Source organism: Rattus norvegicus, chromosome 4 (assembly GCF_021556685.1).
Source record: "Rattus norvegicus strain SHRSP/BbbUtx chromosome 4, alternate assembly SHRSP_T2T, whole genome shotgun sequence".
NCBI lineage: Eukaryota > Metazoa > Chordata > Mammalia > Rodentia > Muridae > Rattus > Rattus norvegicus.
Genome location: NC_141537.1, coordinates 63,473,177 through 63,497,091, shown reverse-complemented (window position 1 = coordinate 63,497,091; position 23,915 = coordinate 63,473,177). Strand labels below are relative to the sequence as shown.

The 23,915-nt window shown below is 44.2% G+C and overlaps 1 protein-coding gene across 14 annotated transcripts in view; it reads right to left on the bottom strand.

The window, feature by feature from the left end:
• Positions 1-23,915, bottom strand: part of Lrguk (leucine-rich repeats and guanylate kinase domain containing) — a 148,113-nt gene that overhangs the window by 78,796 nt on the left and 45,402 nt on the right. For 10 of the 14 annotated variants that reach the window (NM_001106589.2, NM_001401524.2, XM_087656522.1 and 7 more), the window contains 5 exon segments: positions 6,586-6,681; positions 9,338-9,539; positions 11,929-12,042; positions 15,762-15,858; positions 22,995-23,114. In NM_001106589.2, the coding sequence (NP_001100059.1) occupies positions 6,586-6,681; positions 9,338-9,539; positions 11,929-12,042; positions 15,762-15,858; positions 22,995-23,114 (629 nt within the window). 14 annotated transcript variants of the gene reach the window in all.

The window sequence follows — 23,915 nt, the reverse complement described above, 5'->3', positions numbered from 1 at the left end:
TGGGATCTGTGGCTGATAAAGAGTTTCCAAACGAATGAGATTGGTTTTGCTGTTTAATGGTCGAGACCTAATCTGAGTGCTGTAAGGAGCCTTTCCTGTTTACTAATACCCTTGAGGCTCAGAGTTCAGCGGGAACGCAGTGAGTGAGGAAAGGAAGAAGGAAGACATGGGTTCAAGGGCATGCTAAGACACCAGGGTCTGCTCCTGTGGATGAAGTGTCCAAGCCTCTGTTCTCAACCCCACCCCCACCCCCAGATTTCCCTGGTTACAGAAAGAGCTCCCTGAGGCCCTGGCAATGCTGATGCTGCAGAGAGGGACTGGGTCCTCCAATCCCAGCTTCTCAGAGTAGCTCTGGTCTCCTGGATACAATCACCTCATCCTGCACTGGCTTCTAAATGACAGAAGCCTTGACGTAGTTCTAGTGACCTAAATACCATCTTAACCCAGCCCAGACAGCATGCTCCGAAGTGTGCACTGGTCAGAGCTAACAAGCAACCTGGAATAACCTTGAAGAATCTTCTGAGTTCTATTTGGAGAGACCTTGGCGACCCCAGGCTGGTCCATCTCCAGCAGCAAATGTATCCCTGACCACTGTCCCTCCTCCATGGAGGATGGTGGGTCTGTGCCACTTCAGGTTCACAATGAGCCTTCCAGTCTGGTCCTCCTTGGTTCCCAGTTAAGCTACAAATCTCCTGAGAACGGAATGGACAAGTGGGCAGAGTGAAAAGCCTTCCTCTTGGTAGGATTCCTGAGGATACCCTTGGTTCATCATTTTTATCACCGAGTTTGTCACAGATATAAACTAAAACACAACTTTAGACAAGAAACAAGGTTAAGTTACAAGGTGAGGCTAACTACAGGAGGCTAACTGGCAAAGAACGGAAGTGGATCAAAGGTTACCAGGGGCAGGGGGATTACTACTTAATGAATATAGAGATTATGTTTCAGATACTGAAACACTTTGAAAACAGGTGGTAGGGATGGTTACACAACACTGAGGATACAGCTAATGGCACCAAATTGCACAGCTAACGGGATTAAACTGGAAAACGAGGGTTGGCAAGACTGCTGCTCAGTGGTTAAAGCTCTTGCTGCCAAGATTGATGACCCGAGTCCAATCTCTGGAACCCACATGGGGGAAGGGACAATCAATTCCCACAAGTTGTTGACTGATCTTCACACATGCTTATACATGCACACACGTGCACACACATGCACACATGTGCATGCGTATAAATAAATATAAAATATTCTAAGAAACAAAAAATGGCAAGTTATATATAAGATGCATGTGATACACGTACACTATTTAAATAAGAACACTGCAACTCAGCACCAGTGGAAGGGGAAGCCCTGGGTCCTGCTAAGACTGAACCCCCAGTGAACGTGATTGTTGGGGGGAGGGCAGCAATGGGGGGAGGATGGGGAGGGGAACACCCATAAAGAAGGGGAGGAGGAAGGATTAGGGGGATGTTTGCCCAGAAACCGGGAAAGGGAATAACACTCGAAATGTATATAAGAAATACTCAAGTTAATAAAAAAAAAAAAAGAGAGAGAGAGAGAGAGAGAGAAAATGGCACTAAGAATAATCATGCAGCACATATGAAATGCAATGGGTTTAAAGCAACTCAAACATAGCACTGTTGAGATTATGTCCCTTATTTATCATAAATTTTAACAACACAGAGTTCCAATTACATACATTTAAATAAATTACTATCTGATTATGTCACAAAAAAAAAAAACAAAAAGAACACTGCAACTCGGTGCTGAAGGAGATCTCCTTTTTTTTTTTTCTTTTTTTTTCAGAGCTGGGGACCGAACCCAGGGCCTCTACCACTGAGCTAAATCCCCAGCCCCAGGAGATCTCCTTTTAGTCTTACAGTCTGACATGCAGGGTTTTCTTTATCTACTTTTATGATTTAACAATTCATGAAATCTGGCTAAATGATACCGTGCCCTTTACTAGTAGATAAAAGCACCACTTTATGGGCTGGCAAATTGGCTCATTTTCCCTTTATCATTAATCAGAATTAGGAAAATTATAATTTCATTTTATAACCTTTATGGCTGCCCGTTAGTTCTACTTCCTTAATGCCTCCCCAGAATATAGGAGCTATAGCATTGGTTCTCAACCTGTGGGTCTCGACCCCTGTCAAATGACCCTTCTGCAGGGGATGCCTAAGATCATCAGAAAGCACAGATATTTATGAATCGGTAACAGCAAAATTACAGTTAGACAGAAACAATGGAAATAATTCTATGGTTGGGGTCGCCACAACATGAGGATCTGTATTGAAGGTCACAGCACTAGGAAGAGTGAGAACCGCTGGTCTGTAGAGATGGGGGGTGTGTGTGTGAACACACCCTCACACTGAGTTGCTATTCCAGTGAGTTTCTTCTTGTATCATAGAAACTATACTGTTAACTGCATGCTTTAGAAACAAATATTTCTATATTACTATGGGAAAAATAGGGCCATGTCATACTTAATTGGTATGCACTTAAAATTAACAGCACATCTAAAGTCGAAGGAGCTAATCATCACTGTACAGAGATGTGTGCATCTGGTGATAGTTCAACTAGCCCATCCTGGCGAGGGCTGAGGTTTCCAGGGCTGGGTTGGTGGATGCTTACCTCAGGACTCAGCTCTTGGCCTTCCTTTTCACACTCTGTCTCAGCCTCATGTTACCTGGACGTTATCATTGTATTCCCAGAGACTAGTGGGCAACTTATGATTACTAGGGATGAAGCTGTATATCATTACTTCAAATATTTGAGGACTGTCTTTAGACCGCACTGACATGGGATTATCTCTTTTGGAAAGATGATGCTACTGAACGTAAGATTTGTTTGTACTGAGGCTCAACACATGGAGATTCTTAACCTAGCTGTGAAAAGCCAGACTTCAATAATGTGCCACAATGCTACGTAAGGTTTTCTTTTTCTTCCAGAAAGATGATTTTCCAATTTTTTCTCTATTTGAAATAATAATTACTAGTTAAATTTAAGACAGAAATGTGAGACCTCAGGTAACCAAACCAGTTATCTAATCCTTCAGCCTAACCTCTCATAAAATCTTACTTACTGTACTTTCTTTCCCTTAAAAATCTTGATTATTTTTAAAATACCCAATACTAAGATGTTTTTAATTTCTAGCATGTATATATATATGCATACATACATACACACATACATGTATATATATACACGTTATGATATATATCACATTCTATGGCATATCATATCTATATGTAATATAGATATACACATATCAAACATAGATAATGATACACATCACAGCAATGAAGAACAGAGTAGCTCAGCTCTGAGCAGAGGGAAAGAGGCAAGGCCAGCTAGGCCCCAGGCACACCTACATGGAGCTGGCTCTCTCTCAGGGAATCTACAGTTCCAGGGGAAGGCAACTATATCTGCCCTGTGGTGTTTACTTTTGTCAACTTGACACAAAACCTAGACTTTCCTGGGAAGAGAGTCTCAGCGAAAAACTGTATACATTGGCTTGACCTGAAGGCGTACCTGCCAGGGGTGGGGGGACTGTATGCTAATCAAGTGAGAAGACTCAGCTCACTAAGGGTGGCCCCATCCCGCAGGCAGGGGGTTCTGAGCTAAGTGAGAATAGAGACATCAGCTTAGCACTAGCGAGCGGGCGAGCACGCATGCACTCATTTCTCTCTGCTCTTGACTGCGGATGTGATGTGACTTGACTTTTGCACAGTGATGAGCTGTCACCTGAAAGCCTTCTTCCCAAATTGCTTCTTTGTCAGGGAATTTTACTACAGAAGCAGAAATGAAACACAACAGGTCCCATTCACCTGCACTGACCCTATGACCAGGTGACCCTCGCTCTTGGCAAGGATTTTACAGTCCTGGGATTCACAGACGCCGCTGGCTTGACTCCTGGGGCCACTGGAGATGCCCAAAAAGCTTATTAAGAAGGACTATATTCATTAGAATTTCAAATACACTCACTTGAATGTTGTCTGATCTCTACATTGCCACTGAAGTGGAAGTTTATCTTTAATTATCAACCGAAAAAAAATAACTCCCTCTGCAAATTAACTGTAAACATGAGATAAGGTTTTGCCTTAAGAAAACAGTCTTTTTCAGAATATTAAACCTTTTGGAACAGTAAGGTTCTGTTGACGATATAGATCTGATGATTGATTGAAATCCATCCTGTCTACGTTCAAGCTAGAATTTCATTAGTCAATAACAAGATGCCATGGTTTCGATTAGTAAATGTTTCTGAGAAGTTATTATCTTTTTATATAAATTCTATAATTTATACCCTTTCATCAAATCAGATAGGCCTAACCTAATTATTGCAAATAAGTAAGATTGTATTGCATACTGTAAAGTGGCAGTCTACTTTCCTGTGCACACATTATCTTGCCTGTTAACCTGCCAGTTAGTCACTGCACACTTACAGTCAGTGTCCAGATCACTGCCGGGGTAAGAGGAGCTAGGACACAGGGATGGAGCCAGCAGGCCGTCGTGCCAAGTCCTGCTCATTGCCCCTCTGTTCAGAAGCGCCACACAGAAACAGGCATTTCTCAGTTACCCAGAGGACTAATCACGCTTACCCAAACCCACAAGAGGCTGATGTAAAAGCCAGCGCACCAACTTATTAATTTACAATGGGAGATGGGGCAGGTTCAGGGCGCGGGGCAACGTGTTCTCACGTAAGACACGGCTTCCACAGGGGCCAGGTCTACCCAGGGGACCAAATTAAAGATCACAGGTTGCTTGGATAGTAAAGAATTAAAGCATGGGGAGCCATATTTCCAAGAGAAAGCTCCATGGAGGTCCAAACCTCACTAGTTATCCTGCACTGCTGCCTAAGACACTTGACAGACCAAGGTTTCGTCAAGTATCTTCTAGTTGGCATGTCATACCTCAGGTTCTTTAACATAACACGTAGCAGGGACGGCAGCTCGCATCTGAGTTTATTGGTACTGAACGGGCCTCGGTCCAAAATACAAGGAGTACTTGACTTAGGAAATGTGTACAAAATTGCAAAGGGCCCAGTGCGCTTTAGTGCTTGAACTCTGTCAAGGTCGTGGCCTGGCTTCCCTTCTCAGCCATCAGGCGAGCAGAATCCTATTTGGACCACCAAGCTGTAAGGCTTCTACAAAGCGGCAACCATCTTAGGTTAACATTTTGCAAATACGAGTATGTGACTGGAGTTCAGTCCACACTGAGGGACCTTTGGGAAAGTTTCTTACTGTTGAAGTAAAACATAAAATTTACCATGTTCAGCACTGTTACGGGAACTGCTATTCAATGCATTAAGTCCACTGACGTGGTTGTGTAATTACCATCACTGCCCGTCTCCAGAACTCATTTCATTCTGAAAGACGTAAACTCTGCCCGTTAAACAGTGACGCTCCATTCCCCACTTAGCGTCTGTCATCAGGCATCTGTTTCCTGTCTGTTCACTTGACTGCTCTAAGTGCCTCATAGAAATGCAACTGTACAGGATCTAGTCTGCTGGCTTTACTCACCACACTGTCGTCAAGGTTCATGTCCTACTGTGTGCCAAGATTTCCTTCTTGAGGTGAGGTAACATCAAAGAGTGTCTGTGACACTTCTTTTATCCATCCATCTACCACTGGACCCCATGGTGGCTTCAATTTGGCTAATATAAATGGAACTGGGTGTCTATTTCCTCAAGAGCTCCCTTTCAGTGGCTTGGGGTATTTATCCAGAAGTGGAACAGCTGGATCACATGGATGCTGTCATGTTTGTTTTTGAGGAACTTGCATACCATTAAACTTTCGAAGCAGCTACAGCATTTTATAGTCCTTTTAGCACAAGGTTCTATTGTCTCCAGACACGTTTTAGTTAGGTCACCATTCAAATGGGGGTGAGGCAAACTTGAGGGACAAGCAGTTCAAACACATCTCAAAATAGTCATGTCCTGAGATTCCTAGGCTTAGAATTCCTGGATTTCAAGTCAATGCCCTCGAATGCCCCTCAGCATTTGCTGCTCAGGACCCACAAGGCAGGAGGGAAATGTGGTATCTGCTTTTCAGGACAAGAAACTGAAGCCTACGACAGCTAAGTAGCTTGGCCAAGTGAGCAGCAGGGTTAGCCCCTCCTCCACCCTACCCTGACCACAGGTTCTGTCCAGTGTAAGGAAACTCTCAAGCTAACAGTCTTGGTGGTTCAGTACGCCACTCCCATAAGGGCATAGGTTTCTGGAAGGCTGAGTTCTGTTTGTTTGTTTGTTTGTTTTTTTCGGAGCTGAGGACCGAACCCAGGGCCTTGTGCTTGCTAGGCAAGCGCTCTACCACTGAGCTAAATCCCCAACCCGAAGGCTGAGTTCTGAACCACAGGACCAGCTCACTGTCTAGTGTCTGTCTGCAGTGGGTGGGGGAGGGGTCCACTACAGCCATGGAGACAGGCATAGTCAATAGACTCAAAGGGCTGATTCATATACCTCAGGGAAAAAAATGTAGGAATTAAATACTGTGACAGCCAATGAGTAACCAATAAGATCAGGGCTGCTTTATCTACCGTCCACGGAAAATCAACTTGGTAGAAAGGAGAGAGGTTACAAACCTGCAGTTGGAGCCAAGCCCTTCTTGGCTGTCTCAGTCAACCCCAGGTACTCTCTAATGAGCTCACTGAGCTTTTGGTAGGCAATGTCCAGGTCATCTACAACAAACAACAGAGCATTTTAATGTGCTACGATCATGTCCAAACACTGTTCAATGGCGAGTGAACTGACTTGGTCACTACACTTCATTCTATTGTTGTTGGGTTAGATACGATCCTAAGATGACTTTCACAACATTTCCATCTCCTCTAACCTTCCCACCTCAACTGTGAGCAGAACCTATGGAGGAGAGAAGCACTCACGCTCATGAATATTTTACACTATGCACAAAAGGGATGTGTGGTAGAGTTAAGGTTACTAACAGTGCAGTAAAGGGAGATTATCCAGGTGCTTCGCTCGGATCACAGCCATGGAAGGATAGATTTGTCTAGTTGGTGACAGAATAAAAGTCAGACACTCAGTGTGCTCTTTGCTGACTAGAAGATGGCCAGCACCGTACAGATAAGACTAAAGAACAGCCTCGAGGAGCCATGCACAGCCTTTCTCAGGCAGCCAGCCAAGAAGTAGGAGCTCAGGCACACACCTCAAGGAGCTGCATTCTGCCAAAGAGAGGGTAATTGGGAGCTAAGCTTTTCCCCAGAGCCTCAATCTTAGCACATAACGGAGCCCTATTATGCTGACCTAACTGGCTGAGCAGACTCTGGGTTAGGCATTAGCTGACAGCATTTGTATGCAGCAGTATAAAACCAATATAGATAAGCAATAGGTTAACACAATTTAGAGGCTTGAGAAAACGATCAAACGAACCATACACAATTGTCATTTGCATAATAGTTGATTATTAGCGATATCATATGGCTCAATGTAATGTCTCCCTTTCTACCCAGCATCTCACCAAAAGGCTATTCAGAATTAACGTATTAATTTAAATTTTACTTATTTATTTTGAAAAAAGAGTGTCACTGTAAAACCCTGGCTAGCCTTGAACGCTCTATGCAGACCAAGTTTGGCTCCCATATGCCTCCTGAGTACTGGGACTATGAGGCATACAGCAACTGTTGCCAGCCCCCGCCCTTTCAACTACTGTATTTATGTCTTTGTTGGAGGGGACACATGTGGCAGTCAGAGGACAACTTAAAGAAGTCAGTTTTCACTGAGTAGGGGTGGCACATGCTTTTGGTCCCAGCACTTGGTAGGTAGAGTCAGCTGGATCTCTGAGTTTGAGGCCAGCCTGGTCTACAGAGTAGGTTCCAGGGCTACCTGGAGAAACCCTGTCTTAAAAAAGAAAAAAAAATGAAACAAAAACCCGTCAGTTCTCTTCTTCTGTCTGTCATCACACAACATAACAGACTGAACCCAGGTCACCAGGCTTGGCAGCAAAGGACCTTTACCTCTGAGCCACCTTATAGCTCCAAGGTATCTCCTCATCTATACAGAGTGCTTACCTTCCTTCACGGATGTATGAAGTGATATAATTAAAAGCATATAGGAAGTTCTATATTTCAATAATTTATCTTTCTCTTTCTTGCTTCTGCTCCAAATTAGTGGCCATTTTTATCTTTAATTTTTCATTTGATATAACTGTGACATAACTATACATATTTATGGAACATTATGGTTTCAACACATAAATACGATGTACTTATGATCAAATTTTAATTTAATCAAACTATCACATCCTTCACTTCAAACACGCATTATTTGTTTGTGCTGATAACATTTAAAAATATCTGAGTTTAAAAAAAGACACACTTTATTCTAAGGTAGTTTTTTAAAACTGTTTTATCCAGATACTTTTACATTTTCAGTATTTTTCAGCAGTCATAATTCTTTGTAGAGATAGGTTACAATGACATTACCTGAGCTTCATGTGCCTTTAAATGTTTATATATTTCAACTGAGGTATTATTATCTGTCTTTGTCCTCACAGTGTCCCCAGGGGAGGAAATCTATGTCCACATTTTTTGTTGCTGTTGTTTTTTTGTTTATATTTTATTTTTATTTTTTTATTTTTTAGTCACAGCCATATGGGCTAAGAAAACTTAACCTCTGATGGAAATAGTGGGAAACTTCTTACCCACTTCTGCAGATTTTTGCAGCTTGTAATTACAACAGATGTCTCTGTTTCCTAAGAATTTTCTTTCCATGACATAAACTGGAAATGCTGTTGTGATGAACTACATTCCAGAAATGGAGGGCACACCTGTGATTCAGATCTTGAGGCTGGAAGATACAGGCTTCTGACCTGGATCTTGACTTGGAGACCTTGAGGCATAGTGGCCATGAAAATTAGGCCCAGGTAAAATAGTACCCGCCTTTAATCCCAAGAGATTGAGGTAAGCAGATAACTGAGTTCAAGGCCAGCCTGGGACAAAGCAAGTTCCAAATCCAGGAACGGTGGCACACACCTTTAATCTGGGCCACATAAGGACACTGGAAGAAAGAAGATTCACTCTTCTTCTCCTGCTTGCACTTCCTGGCCAGCACATCTGTAGGAACCTACCTCTTCAGGATTCCAGCTTTACAGAAGACCAGCTGAATCATGGGACTGAGCAACTACTGGACTCTTGGACTTCCCATTGCTGGGTTAGTTGGACTAAAGACTGAGTCATCACAATAAATTCCCTCAATATATAGAGACATTCCATAAGTTCTGTGACTCTAGAAAACCCTGACTAATACAGCAGTGATCATATACTTCAAACATGAAAACATTAAAAATAAATAAATAAACCTCTGCTGGGCACTACTGACCTGCATTGATTACTGCATCAAAATATCCTGGAAATTTCCGGTTAACTTTAACATAAAGGTCCACCCTGGAGACGGCAATTTCGATTTCTGCGCGACTGAACAATCCCTTTCTTCGCAAGTATCCCTCATATTTTTCCTTGTCCATAGGCACCACCAAGATATATCGAGGCTCAAAATAGGAATATTTCAAACTTCTTATACCCTAGGTGTTTAAAGAATGTAAGTCAGAAACAGCTGGCCCACCGTGGGCATCACCGTGGGGACGTGTGACAACTCAAGGGCACCACACGGTATCACATTCAAGAACACATTTCATCTGTACAGTCAGGTGCTATTTCCCTACAAATATTTCAAGGCTGGATTACTTTTCTCTCTTCATCGAATATTAAATTATCATAGGAACTATAGCAATTCTTTCCACCTGGTTGTCCTCAAATTAATCGTTCTAATGAATGTGGCTGTTAAAAAAAAAGAAAGAAAGAAAATTATCGGGCACAAACTAGGGCAGTATTTCCATTTTATTATAGAGAAGTAATTTGATTCATATTTCAACAGGCATCCTTGAAGCACGGGAAGCCAGAGCTCTTCCCAGGGAAAAAGCATCCCATGGTGCCCTTCTGCTGTCCATTTTCTTGGTACCACTGGATAGCTAGGTAGAGTTAGAGATAGATACAACCTATACACCATGATCAGACAACTACAGTCACAAATACAGTCCTGAACTTGGGGGGGAGTTGGGGAAAGAGGTGCCAAACATGAATGAGTGTGGTCTGAAACATGTCTTCACGTGGAGGCTAGACCTTGCTACCACTGTGATTAGCTAAGTTCACACATCTATGCCACCTGTCACTTCTCTGGGTCTGGGGAGAGCCTCCTGCCACCACCTTAGCTGGAACCTGTTGGAACCACCAAAGCCACCTTGCTTCTACTGTTAGGCAAAGGATCGGCCTCCACCATCTTGGGGCCAGAGCTTCTGCCTTCAACATTTTCTCCATTCACAGATGCAAAATTTAAAGACTTGTTATAGTAATTATCAAACAAACAAAGAAACAAACAAAAAAACCAACCTTGTGGTTCCACATGTTACAGCCTCCATCCAGAAGGGGACAGCATACCCTGCTTAAGCAGGTGACCACAGGGTGAAAGGATGTGGTCTGTAACCTGGGAGGTCTGGATTGTGATTCAGCTCTGTAGTTCCTAAGGACTCTGCACACATCCCTGAAACTCCCCGGGCATGAGTTCCCTCTTGGGGAAAGGGGGAGAGTTGTTCCCAGTGGATTGTGAAGTCCTTTCGAATCAGCTCTAACATCATCAGTTTAACTCAAGCTCAAAATCGTTGCTTTAACGATTCAGTGGGAAGAAACACAGGCTGCTTTTAAAAGCCGGTGACAAGGGCAGTCTGGAAAAAGACACCTCAGCTGGAGAGGAGTGGGGAAAATAAAACAGTTTATAGACTTGACCTCCAGGAAATGAGGAGGAGTAAGCTCTCAGGGAGAAAACAAAAACAAAAACAGAAAACGGGGAACAGGAGCCATCACTCAAGAAACTGTTGAGACAGAAAAGGGAGATGCGAAAGGACGGAGCGTGGCCTGGCCGCAATCAAACGTGCATGAGGTTTTGTTTCTCTATCCAAGGATGACACTTTTTACAAGCGATCTTTTAAAATAATAATTTAAAAAGGAGTAAAGAAGACTGATGCAGAAAGGTAAAGGTTGAAGGAAGTGTGCCCAGCTCTACTGAGGCAGGGCAGTGAGCCAAAGGGGCCACCATCTCCTCCTCTGTGGCATGACAAAGGAGAATGAAGCAAGTTAATGAAGGAAGCATTCAGTCAATGGGAAAGAACAGCCATGTCAAGTTACGCTTTACGTCTGTTTTGATTAAATTCATTTTGTCTGATTAGAAGAGCTATATTGCTTAGCAAAAGCAATTTTTAAAAATGGACCATCACTGAAGACCTGGTTTATTTAGTTGAGTTAATGTTCTTCAAGAAAGTGAGTGGGAAATTCAAGGGTTTCCTCTAGTTCACAATTTTGGGAAAATGTCTATACGATCTAATTTGAGAAGGATGTTGGGGGTAGCTGGTACACAAGGGAGGGACAAAAATCTGAAAATCTGCAAGTCTAACTTGCCAGAAGTATAAATGAAGGTGCTGCATCCAGTGAACACTCAGAGTCAATCGACAGAACCACCCACACAGCTCTTTGGAGAATGACGGCAGGGTGACCACTCAGGGTGGCACACTCAGGGGACAGGGAGCCACCCACACCTGTACCCACTTCGTTTAAACAGAGACACACTGTGATGACAAAGGGGTACTTTACTGAGGAAATGGGAGAGAACACATCTTGAAAGGGGCTGTGATCTAAATCTTGTCACTTAACTTTCATGGATCTTACCCCACAGTGACAAGCAACTTAATGCTTGACGTTTCTGTAGCATTTCTCTTGTGCACAGCAGTATGTTACCCGGATATTGTAGCCCCAACATCAGACATTCAACACACACACACACACACACACACACACACACACACACACACACACACATATGCACGCACGCATACACTCACAGTTGAATGAAAAAATACTTACTTCTAATTCCATATGGATGCAGCTTGCTAATCCATCTCTTGCAATACCTTCTACAGTGTCCCTATTTAATCCATAATTATGATTGCCATAATTAAATGTTAAAATAAATTTCCCCTGGAATTAGAAAAAGGCAAAGGTTTGCACACAACAGTTGCTGTAATGTAATGACTAAATCACTTAACATCTTACTCTCATGTAATTCTACAGAACTGAAAAGTTGTTAAGAGGTGCAGAAGAGCGACAGGGCCGTGGGATGGTGGAACAGCTAAGCTCTGATGGGTTTTTCAGAAGTCTACCTATAAAAAGAAGGTTTACTTAAATAGTCTACTGATAAGATGTTTGCGGAGGGATATGAGTGGAAGCTTCTGGTAGATCAGGCCGTGGTTCTTGCTTAACAATTTCCTGCCAAATTCCCACTACAAACCTTCCTCATAGAGAGCGTAAAACTAATGGCTCGTCCTCTCCTTGCAGCTATGCCAGCATCCCAGGCCTCCAGACAAGGATCCCAATCCTAAATTCCTTGCTTTTCAAGATAAGCCATGAGGAATGGGTAATCCTGAACGCTGTTGACATCCTAAAAGCTTGGGAGGAAGGAAGGAAGGAGGGAAGGAAGGAAGGAAGGAAGGAAGGAAGGAAGGAAGGAAGGACAGACAAAGGAAGGAACAAACAAAGGAAGAAATGAAGGGACAAAGGAATGAAGAAAAATAGACCCAGACCCAGCCTGGTTTTCCTTGCAAAGATGACTTTTTATTGAAAGTACTCCAAATGTTAGACAATAGAATTCTTGCCTGCCCTATAGTCATTTAAACATAAATACCACCCTCTCTGTATATTCTGGAGGCCCATTCCCTGTGTCAGCTGTATTCCTTACAGAAAGAAAGGAAAATGTAGGTTAAAAAACACACCCCTCAAATTGTGACTTTTCCTTTGACGATATATTCAGGAATCCATTAGGCCTACCCTAAACTGGCAAGCTGATAGCAGGAGAAGTGATAAAAATGTGGCTGACCTTGGTAAATGTGCCTTCTGAAATGCATGACTTTAGAATAAATAATGTTCAGGGGTGCACCCAACCCCATCAAATGGCGGAGCATCATTAAAAACAGCGAGCAGTTGGGAGTCCAGTGCTGCCGTCACTAGCAGCAGCAGCCCCAGAGTCTCTCGATACCCTCCTGCCCCCAGGGGTTCTGCAGATCTGTGTAGATGACAGACTGGCTATCTGACAGAGGAGAGAGTTTTGGCAGGAGATACAGAGTGCCTTTCGGGGTTGGGTAGGTTTCTGAGGATTATGCGTGCTGGGGTTGATGAGGAAAATCATTACAATTAAAGTTAAAAAACCTACCAACACGTGCCCTTAATTTTTTATTCTTTCAATCTCATAATTTTTTTGTTCTTTGAAAAAAAAGTTCTGATTCTTTTCCATATGTATGCATTTAAACATGTATGTCTATGAATGTGGGCAATGTAGCCATGAGTTTTAGTGCAGTTACCATGTCTGATGGTTCATGGGTCAACTTGGAGAGTGACGCGGGGCAAAATGAACATTGAAACTGGTGAAGCTGGAAGGAGCAGACTGCCCTGGAGTGTGGCTGGGCTGCGTATAACCCCTTAAGACTTGAATGGAACAGAAAAGTGAGCCTTGGGCCTCACCTTTACTGCAGGATCTCCTAAGTATCCAGCTTGCCCACCCACACAGAAGGTTCTGGCTTGTCAATCTCCTCAACCATGTGATACTTCTAATAAAGCGATCTCTATTTCCACATATATGTATGTGTATAAATATGTGTGTGTGTCTTTGTGTGTGTGCATGCACATGTGTGACTATATTTATGTGTATGTGTATATATATATATATGTATATATATGTATGTGAGTGTAAAAGAGATTATACAAACAGACACACATACACACATTTACTGGTTCTGTTTCTCTGAAGAGCTCTAACATTCTATACATATCTGAATTATTTTTCAGATATGTTTATTTACTTCCTCTGTGGATTTTCTGGAAGCATGCATGGTTGGAAGAGACCGTGCATTGTGCATATAATATGAAAGAGATCTCATTCAGCTGATTTGTTAAGCCTTAGAGGATGCAGTTCTCCAGCTGTGGCCAGGAACACTCCTTGTGCATGAGGGGTTCCTAATAAGTAGCAATGGTCACACAACAGAAGCCTCCAGTGGGGGCATTTCCGCCGGAGAGTGACTAAGCATGGTTCCTGTATAAAGGGCTGCCGTAGCCATCTGTGGACTGAGAATGCTTCGCTGGCTGGAGGAAAGTGTTGGTTGAGAAGACACGCGAACATGGGAGAGGGAGGAGGTCCATATGTTTTCTCTATCTTAGTGGCCTGCTCACAGTAGGTGTCTGGGGGTGGAGAGGCCACAGTGTCTGGTGAGGAGAGCCAGGCTGTCTGGGCATGTGGTGCGTGGTAGGGGTGGTCTACGTGCAGAAGGCTGAGAGTGTGGGCATGGTCAGGAGGCTGACAGTGTATCATGAATTTTTGACTCTGTCTGGCTTAGCTCTCTTCACGAAACAGCGTCACCCACCAAAGAAAAGGAGAGTAGAGGGGAAACTCTGATGAAAATTACATCGGAGTAATACATGTTGGGCAGAGACAGGAGAAATGAGTATTTCTCAAATACATGGGGATTTCTCTGGAGCATAAACTGTAAAGCTAGATATAGTCTAGAAGTGCAACGATTTCTTAGGCTGGGGACTGAAACGGACGAACTTGACTATAGGCCTGATAAAGCTATGAACATCAGGGAGCAGGAGGTGCGAGTGGAGAACAGATAAACCAAACTCCCAGAGAAAACTGCCCCACTCTGACAGCAGAATTTAACATCCACCGTGGGATGGAGGTAGATTCCATCCTAGAGTTCTGTAAAAAAAAAAAAAAATGCTTCTTAGTACAGTGAAAACACACCTCAGATCTCTTTTAAAGGCTGTTAGAAATACAAACTTCTAGAAAACTCTTAATAAATCAAGCAGACCTGTCAAAATATAGCCTTAAGAGAAAAGGCTTATGATGTCCAAGATGTCCTTTTGATAAGGTTATGGGGAGAGCTGCCTGGGAGTGTGGGACGTGCTCACACGCTTGTCTCTGTGAGCACAAGATGAGCCCTAAGAACACGTACCGCAGTAGACATCTGTGCAAAACCAAGCTAGTGCAATTGCACAGCCAATGCTTAGACGGCTCATGATTGTGCACAATGGAGGTTTAACAAAGACAGGTCCGTTGTTTTAGGGTGAAAACAGAGAAAGAAGGGAGGGAGAAAAGAGAGGGGAATATGGTACTCCTGGCTGAATGCTGGCTGCTCACGGCACAGACAAAGACTGGTCCTTCACTGGTCCTCAGTTAAGTTGTAGAAGTGGATAAGGTGGCAAGGGCTTCGACGGTGACAGGGACGACTGAGGTGTAGGCAACACTACGAGCTGTGGTGTAGGAAAAGCACAAGGAGTTATGGTGAGTGGAGATGCTTTCTGGGTAACGAAGTAGGAAGTGGGTGTGTACTGCACTCCTCGTGTGTACTTACAATGAAACACACCCAAGTGGTGAGGAGTCCCTTCCAGGTGAAGGCCAAGAAGAAGCAAGTGTTTAAGAAAATGCATTTGAGGCCAAAGGACTGTGCTCCACCCTCAACAATGAGCTCACCCCGACTGAACAGATTTAGAAAGTGCAAAACATTTCGTCTTTACCATTTTAGAAACCACTGTTTCCTTAGATTCCTGACAAAGAACATGTATTTGTTATGTGATAAAAACAAACCAAAACCAAAATGAACAACAAAACGAAACAAACAAACAAAAAAAAAAACAGGGAGCAGCCTTACCATGCTCAGCATTTCATCAAAAACCTCTTGGGAAACAAAGTGATAATCAACTCGATCCCCTTCACCAAAGTAAGGCGGTCTTGTGGTGTGACAGGCCCTGAAGTCATAGAAACAGAGAGCTCATGTGACAGGCCCTGAAGTCATAGAAACAGAGAGCTCAGTCAATTTTCACGAACTTGAAAGTCACAATGGAAACGCTTTCATTGTGAAGAATGTTTTAAAAATTAAATCGACCCACAGATCATAAATCATAAAGTAATGTAATTGTGAAAAAGATGCGCCTTAGAAGTGTTAGACTATAGTTAATCACTATAATCTATGAGGATTATACAAATTTTGGCTCATCAATATCCAATTTTTACTTATGTTATTTATTGCTTTCTGAGTCACCCCCCTTGCCACCACGTAATGACAGCTGAAGAAGAATAACATCGATTGCTTTCACATTCTCTCTGATCTATGAGCATTTTCTGTAGGCTCCTCTCCCCTCTCCACACACATGGGCACTTCTTTGTCAGGACTGCTTAAGCGCCATCCAAATGCCTCTCCTAACCTCCTCAGGAATAGCACGCAGGTAGGTCTTCACACTCCCACAACCTCAGCCTGCACCATCTGTATTCCCAACGGCTTGCCCAGGGCCCACCTCTTCCTCCACTTGAGGCTGAGACACCTCCTTCTTCCTGGACTGTGGTTTTATACTACAATTATGCACAAGCCTCTGTGGGAGCACACAGTTCTAGTGCTGAATGAATTCTTAGCTCTAGAGGCCTTAGCTATCTACTGTCTTGAGATAGCATCTGTAACCACACATGTGCATGTGCGCAGACACACACACACACAAACACACACACAGAGACACACAGACACACACACACACAGAGACACACAGACACAGAGACACAGACACACACACACAGACACACACACACAGACACACACACACAGACACACACACACAGACACACACACAGACACACACACACAGACACACACACACACAGACACACACACACACAGACACACAGACACAGAGACACAGAGACACACAGACACACACACACACAGACACAGAGACACACAGACACACACACAGACACAGAGACACACAGATACACACACACACAGACACACAGACACACACACACAGACACACACACACAGAGACACAGAGACACACAGACACACACACACACAGACACAGAGACACACAGACACACACACACAGACACACACACACAGACACAGAGACACACAGACACACACACACACAGACACAGAGACACACAGACACACACACACAGACACAGAGACACACAGACACACACACACAGACACAGAGACACACAGACACACACACACACAGACACAGAGACACACAGACACACACACACAGACACAGAGACACACAGACACACACAGACAGACACAGAGACACACAGACACACACACACAGACACAGAGACACACAGACACACACACACAGACACAGAGACACACAGACACACACACACACACACACACACACACACACACATACACATACACACCCTTACTCTGAAACCTTTCATAATCTTTCCTGTTTTCCCAGCACAATATATAGCTGGAAGACCTTTGTCCTCTTGTCCTTGCATTCCCAATACCTGGCACATGGCAGGCATTCGCTAAACTTACTGTGACATCAAGGGAAAACGAAAGGCGTGAGGTGCACAGCTGTGAAGCTCACCATTATAAAGGTGATTACAAAGGTCACCCTGCAGGCTGGTGATGGCCCCAGGACCAGAACACAAAGTTCTCAACTCCCCTGTCTATTGCTGTCCCTACAGTCAGGGAAGATAAAGCTGTGGCCTGGCATCCGTGGCTGTGCTCCTTCAGCAAAGACTCTAGATCTCATAGCCTTCTGCCTTGCAAGTAGTAAGTTCTGGGAATAAAACTGAATTTTAGATTACCTAGTAGCTCTAAAATAGGAGTGGAGAGTTGCTGGATGCTTGGCATGCTAATTCCTTTACAACAGAAAGAGAAAAGAAGACCACAGAGCAGGTACTGTTTCTTATTTTGCAGATGATCAACTGAGCACAGCATTTATACACCGAGCTAAGCAGCTACACCAAGATGACTCCAGTCAACCTCTGTGACGACACACCAATCAGGAGGTTCGAAGCTAAGCCTTGAAAGTTTCCACATTACGAAGTCAAAGCCACGGGTATTTAAAATTCATACGACTGCTCCCTTTCTATTACACTCAAGAATTAAACGTACCAGGAAAGTTTCGGGTCTCAATGTTATGTTTACACAGTAGATGCCAGAAGAGAACACGTTCAAAACACGGTGACATTTGTTTTGTTGTTGGAATGCGCAGGCATTTCCCCCATGCCTGGGCAGAGACCTGGGACCCTCTGTCTATTGCTGTCCCTGACAGTTAGGGACATGTGGCCTGGCATCCGTGGCTGTGCTCCTTCAGCAAAGTCTTGACACGCTACATTGAATTTACATCTCCCAACAAAGGGATTGAGTGGCAGGGAGTTTTGAAGAGTTTCTAAACAGAGGCTAAACGAAGAAGCAATTTGAAGCACGCGGGCAGGTAAACAAAGAGATGGCTTCAGTGGCGTGGAGATGGGGCTGACAGACTTGCAGAAGTGGTGGGACCTTCTATTAAGAAAGACCTACGGTGACCTGTGGGCTTTCCAAGCTGTCATCCGATTTCTACATAGAGAGACCTTCACTCTGTGTGTGTGTGTGTGTGTGTGTGTGTGTGTGTGTGTGTATGTGCTGCCCGAAAATGAGCACCCTGAAAAGGGAATCCACCACAATGTTTCACCAAGCTCACTTAGGAAAAGCAGCAGCAACTTTACCTCAAGTGGCTTTCTTTGGGGCACCCTGTCAGCATCTGCCCACTCCTCCGCACACATATTTCTATGACTTTATTGCTTGCTAATTAATTTACTAGTGAAATCCTGGTGCATGATTAAATCATGGCTTCAGATGGGAGCCAGACTCCCTGTTAGTTTCACTTTGCCACCAAAGGACTAAGCAGGAGACTGAGGAGGGACTGCATCTCTGGCTATAAAGGACCAAGGGGAACTTTGGCATTCCAGACAGGGCTGTCATGGACCTGCTAACAAACCATGCCCCTGGAAACCACACTGTTGGGAAGGAAGGAAATCTGGACGGCCATCCCTACTAATGGCATTCTAAAGTGTCCAGGGCAAGGTGAAAGGAAGAAAAGCCATCTAAGAAGAAAGAATGAGAAGGTAGTTGGGGAAGTAGACTGTCCCAGTGAGACTCAAGCATAGCTTTAGAACCTTAGTTCTGGACTTGAGTGCCTCAGGAAACCATGAGCAGGACAGTGAGTCCTGTGGGTCCTGTGCTAATTCAGGCAGAGCTTGGCTGAGCCCATGATTCAGTCCATGGTAATATGTCGTATTGTTGTGATTTCTCTCAATGTGTAGCCACAGAAGCCCAGGTGTTCTGAGTAGGCTAACGCTGTTGTCTGCACACCCAGGGCATCAGGAAATTGCTGGACATAGTTGAAGGGATCATGAACACAAGGGGCTCCAGGGAGCCACCCCTATGCTCATGTTCTGGTGAGTAGAGACTGCCTGGCTCGTGCCAGCATCACCTGCCCACTTTATTGTAACCCATCTCCCTGTCTCCAGTGTTCCTTCCCAAAGCCTTGTCCCAAACTGCCCACCTGGCACCTTTGTTAAAGCACAGATGGTAACATCCTGCTCCCTGCTTAGACACTCACGGTGACCAGACGTCTGTCTACCTTCCTAGCCTAGACTTCCTAGTCTTTTGTCTGCCCACCTTCCTACTTTCAAGTTTAGCCTTCAGAGTTGTTCAACAGTGTGTCCTCTCTCTTAACAAAGTGTCTATGCCTCACTAGGGCAGTGTCTCCATCAGACCCTACATCCTACCATGCTGTCGTGGGCTCTTCCCTGGTAACAGAACTCTGCCAGGTCTCTTGTTAGAGAGCATTTCCTGCGTAAATCCCATCCAACATGCATTGTTTTATGAAGCCAGAAGGATGGGGCCCATATTTGCTCGTTTCAGTTTTATCATTGGTGCCTGGACCATGGCCATCCCGCATTACTGAATAAGTCAAGGAGACATGCTATAAGGCTGTTACATTCGTAGAAAGGGACGCATCAGAGAAAAATGGCCTTAGGCTCTCTCGTTCAGCTAAACTGAACTTTAGCTATCTCATGCAGCCAAACAGCTAAAATAAAGACATTTTTATTTTAATGCTAAAAATAAAAACACATGTAGTAGTCAGTATCAGAAAAAGCAGTAGAGATTATTATTATAAAACAGAGATGGAGGAAAGAACAGTCTGTCTTTCAGGACGATTCAGGTCACATGACTGGTTTTAAGACTGGAAGATGGTCTTGGTGGGGCCTTCTTTATTTAACACGTTTCCAGTCACAACTCGTATGGTAATATGGAGTAAGAAATAGACTTTGAGAGCAGTACTTTATTATCTCTAGGCCACCAGTAACTATAGGTAAAGAAATGGCATCTGACCTGGTTCTACACCAAGAACCAGCAGTAAAAGCAAAGCCTAGTATCACAGAACACACCGTCCACCACTGTTGGGTATATCACGGAATCATGCTCTTTCTTCATGTATCTGTGCATGCAAGTCGGCATGTGAGAATTTCACTCATTGCCTTGATCATGGTGCATGTAATTATAAGGAGAAAAACACCAAAGAAAAGAAAATAAATAAGAGAGAAGAGTCGAGTAAGTAGCCAGGAAAATGTTGCAGTGAGATTGTATCTGTGCCTTCTTTCATTTAATTAAAAATCTACAATCTATGTGGGATAAGGAACATTAAGAGGAAACTGTAAAGGAATGGCTTATCTCTTAAGATGTGCTTTGGTTTACTTCTGGTGTTAATCAAAGTGGCAGGCCTAGCTTGGCCTTCTCCACGGATGAAGTCACTAGCTACCTAATACTCTTCTTCTTTGTGGCCCAAGGACAAGGTCTCTGACCCAGACCCTGGGGGAGCTGAGAACGATCCGCCACAGGACGGGCGTGGCTGAGACCAGTGTGTAGGCCTACTTCTGCCCCTAAGGTGGGGGTGAAGGGGGAGGGGGTGGAGCAACTGGTAGCACAGTCAGAAGGGGAGAATCAGTGGCCGCCCCAGAACAGCCATGAAGCTCATTCTGTGGGATTTGCCACCTCACACCTGCACAAATGCCACACAGTCCATGTTTTAAGGCAGCAGCTCCTTTCCAGGCTATACGCTGCACAAAGGAAAGACCTCAGCAGTCTCTCACTGTGTCATCAGGGACTAGAACATGGGAGAAACTCAGTAAAGATTGAATGAATGAATGAATGAATCCATCTATCCATTTCTCCACAGAGCCATCAGGAAGGCCATCAAAACTTCCTGTCGCTGTCATTTCAGCTAAATTTGCATACATGGCCACTAACTTAGCTGTCCATTTATTCAATTAGTCATTCATGTAATAAATATTTGTTATACATGTTCTAAGTACCTGGTCATATGTTAGACACTGAGAACTCACTGGTGAACAAGGCTAAGGTGGCCACTCATCTACCTGGGCTTAGAAAAAGACACTAAGTAAAGCAATCGAATCAGGATGGGTAAGCATTTTAACTTGTTTAACATGTGGGACTGGTGGAAATGAGTAGTTGGGCCAGATAAGAGCATTGGAGCAGTCTGGATCAGAAATCTTGATGGAAAGTTAATAAACATTTCCAAAAGCACGTCACAGCAAACATGCTGTGGAAAGAGCAGCAATAAATGAAAAGGTCCAGGCCACCAACTATTGCCAGATGCTGCCAGAGACGTGACAGGGATGAGAGAAAGACCTGGTTCCCTAGGTGGCTTTGGTTTGCTAAAAGGTTCCAAATGTATACCGTGGTACAATGGTCAGTGTGTCCCTTGATCTCTTACTTGACCTTCCACACACTGTGTCCAGCTTGTCTTTGAAAGCCGATTGGGGGGCTGGGGATTTAGCTCAGTGGTAGAGCGCTTACCTAGGAAGCGCAAGGCCCTGGGTTCGGTCCCCAGCTCCGAAAAAAAAAAAAGAAACCAAAAAAAAAAAAAGAAAAAAAGAAAGCCGTGGAACATATTGGCCACTAAGCTTTTAACGCTAGTACTAACTTTTAGCTCATTTTTATAACTTTGTGGTATTTCTATTCTATAGTATTTGTGTCTAGAATGCCCAAATGTGTGCTGTAATTTTAAGTATCTAGATAAATGGGCCTTTTAAAGATGGTATGTACACTGTTTGAACACATACAGCCTCAGGAAGGAACCTTTTCTGTAATGGCATTAGAAACTAGCATTTCGTACTGGCCTACACAGCTTTGTAGTTACATCTTCAACTCGATGGCATACACACCACTAATTTCAAAGTAAATCCTTTGCCACATATAAAGACCAAAGAGGAAGGGGTCAGAAGATCACAGTTCAACTCTAAATGTGATTTCCAGAAACGTCTAAAACTCTTGCAAGTTCAGTGGGCTGGTTTTCTCAGATGGTTCCTTTTGCTCTGTTTTGCACCCCCACGACCTCCCACTGGCCCCCACCTCCATCTACTCCATTTGCTACAGGAGACCTAGAGCTTGTTGAGTCACCTGAGGGAAGGGACAGGAGACCCTCGTGCTGCCCCCTCTGCTGCTATGTGCCTCTGGAGAGGAGACGAGGAGCCTCAGAGTTGCCAGCCTGTGTTCCAGGCCCAGCTCGGGAAAGGCTGTCCTCAGAAGACAGACCACCAGGTAAGAGTAACTCTGTGTGACCCACACTATGACCTCGCAGGCACTGTATACCAATGTCTCCTGACTGAAACAGTCCATCCCAGAGGGACGCTCAATACGATTTAGGGAGTCCTGGCATCCCAGAAAGTTCCAGATACAAGATTCATGAACACAGCTCCCATCACCACCTGACCCTGTCCACCAATCCCCACCCACCCCATCCCCTCCTACCCCTGCTCCCTGAGGCCTCTTTTTCCCTGAGGTTAACTATGCAGTAAGGACTGCTGAGGGCCTGCTGAGGGGGCTGGACGTGGTGCTGTGAGCTGCAGGGTCCCAGCCTTTGTGAGCCATCTCCATGCTGAGATGGGTTTTGGTGAGGCAGCTGCCTTTGAGCTGTCCCTGCTACTGTAAGTAACCCCAATAAACTCATTGGTTCAATAAGTTGGTCTCTAATGGAATCACCACCTTGGTCTGTCAGACTCAGATGCCAACAGGCATACTTACCCGTATCTGAAGTAAGTACTAAACTGTCTGCAGAGGCGGTGGGCAAGTTCTCGTTTCCCACAAGCTTCAGGCCCAGTCAGTATGAGCATGGGATAAGGGGCGTCCAGACTTGGCAGAGTGCTGCAACGAGACCCAGCAGAGACGCCCTGTGTTAGCCACTTCACAGTCATAGTCACCTCACTGCTGAATACAGGCAAGGACGGTTCCACTTTCCAGAAACAAGATTATAATATGCCCAGAATGACATTTAGGGCTGGAGAGACAGACCAGGGCTTAATTTCACTTGCTGCTCTCGTGAGACGACCCAGGCTTGGTTTTAACACCTACATCTAGCAGCTCATAACCAACTATAGCTCCAGTTCCATAGGAATCTGACATCCTCTTCTGGCCTCATAGGCACCTACACACACATGGTGCACACATACGTGCACTTGGGCACACATACATACAACATAAAATAAAATATAACCATTGGGGGAAAATAACATTCAAAGGATAGATGATAATGATGATGATGATGATGATGATGATGATGATGATGATGATGATGTAAAAATGCAAGTTTACCTCAATTTACTTTACCAAGCTTTTCTAAAGGAAAAACATGGAAGGACACATTAGTTCCTGACTGCTAATCTATTCCTCTTAGAAGTTATCAATGAGCAAAGTGCGTGAATTCTGGGGGCAGTGTTTAGAATCCATATCTACTGTCCCAGAACACAGGCATGCCAAGCAGGCTTCAGAGGAACAACAGACGTCACATGTGAACAGTCACTGCATGCCAGGCACTGCTCTACACTCTCCACACACCCCTCACGTAATTACCACAAGAGCTGAGGAGGCTGTTTCTACCGTTCCTCATTTGACAAACTGGAGTAAAGAAAAGGCTGACTGACTTGCTCAAAGGGAAGGATGGGCTGG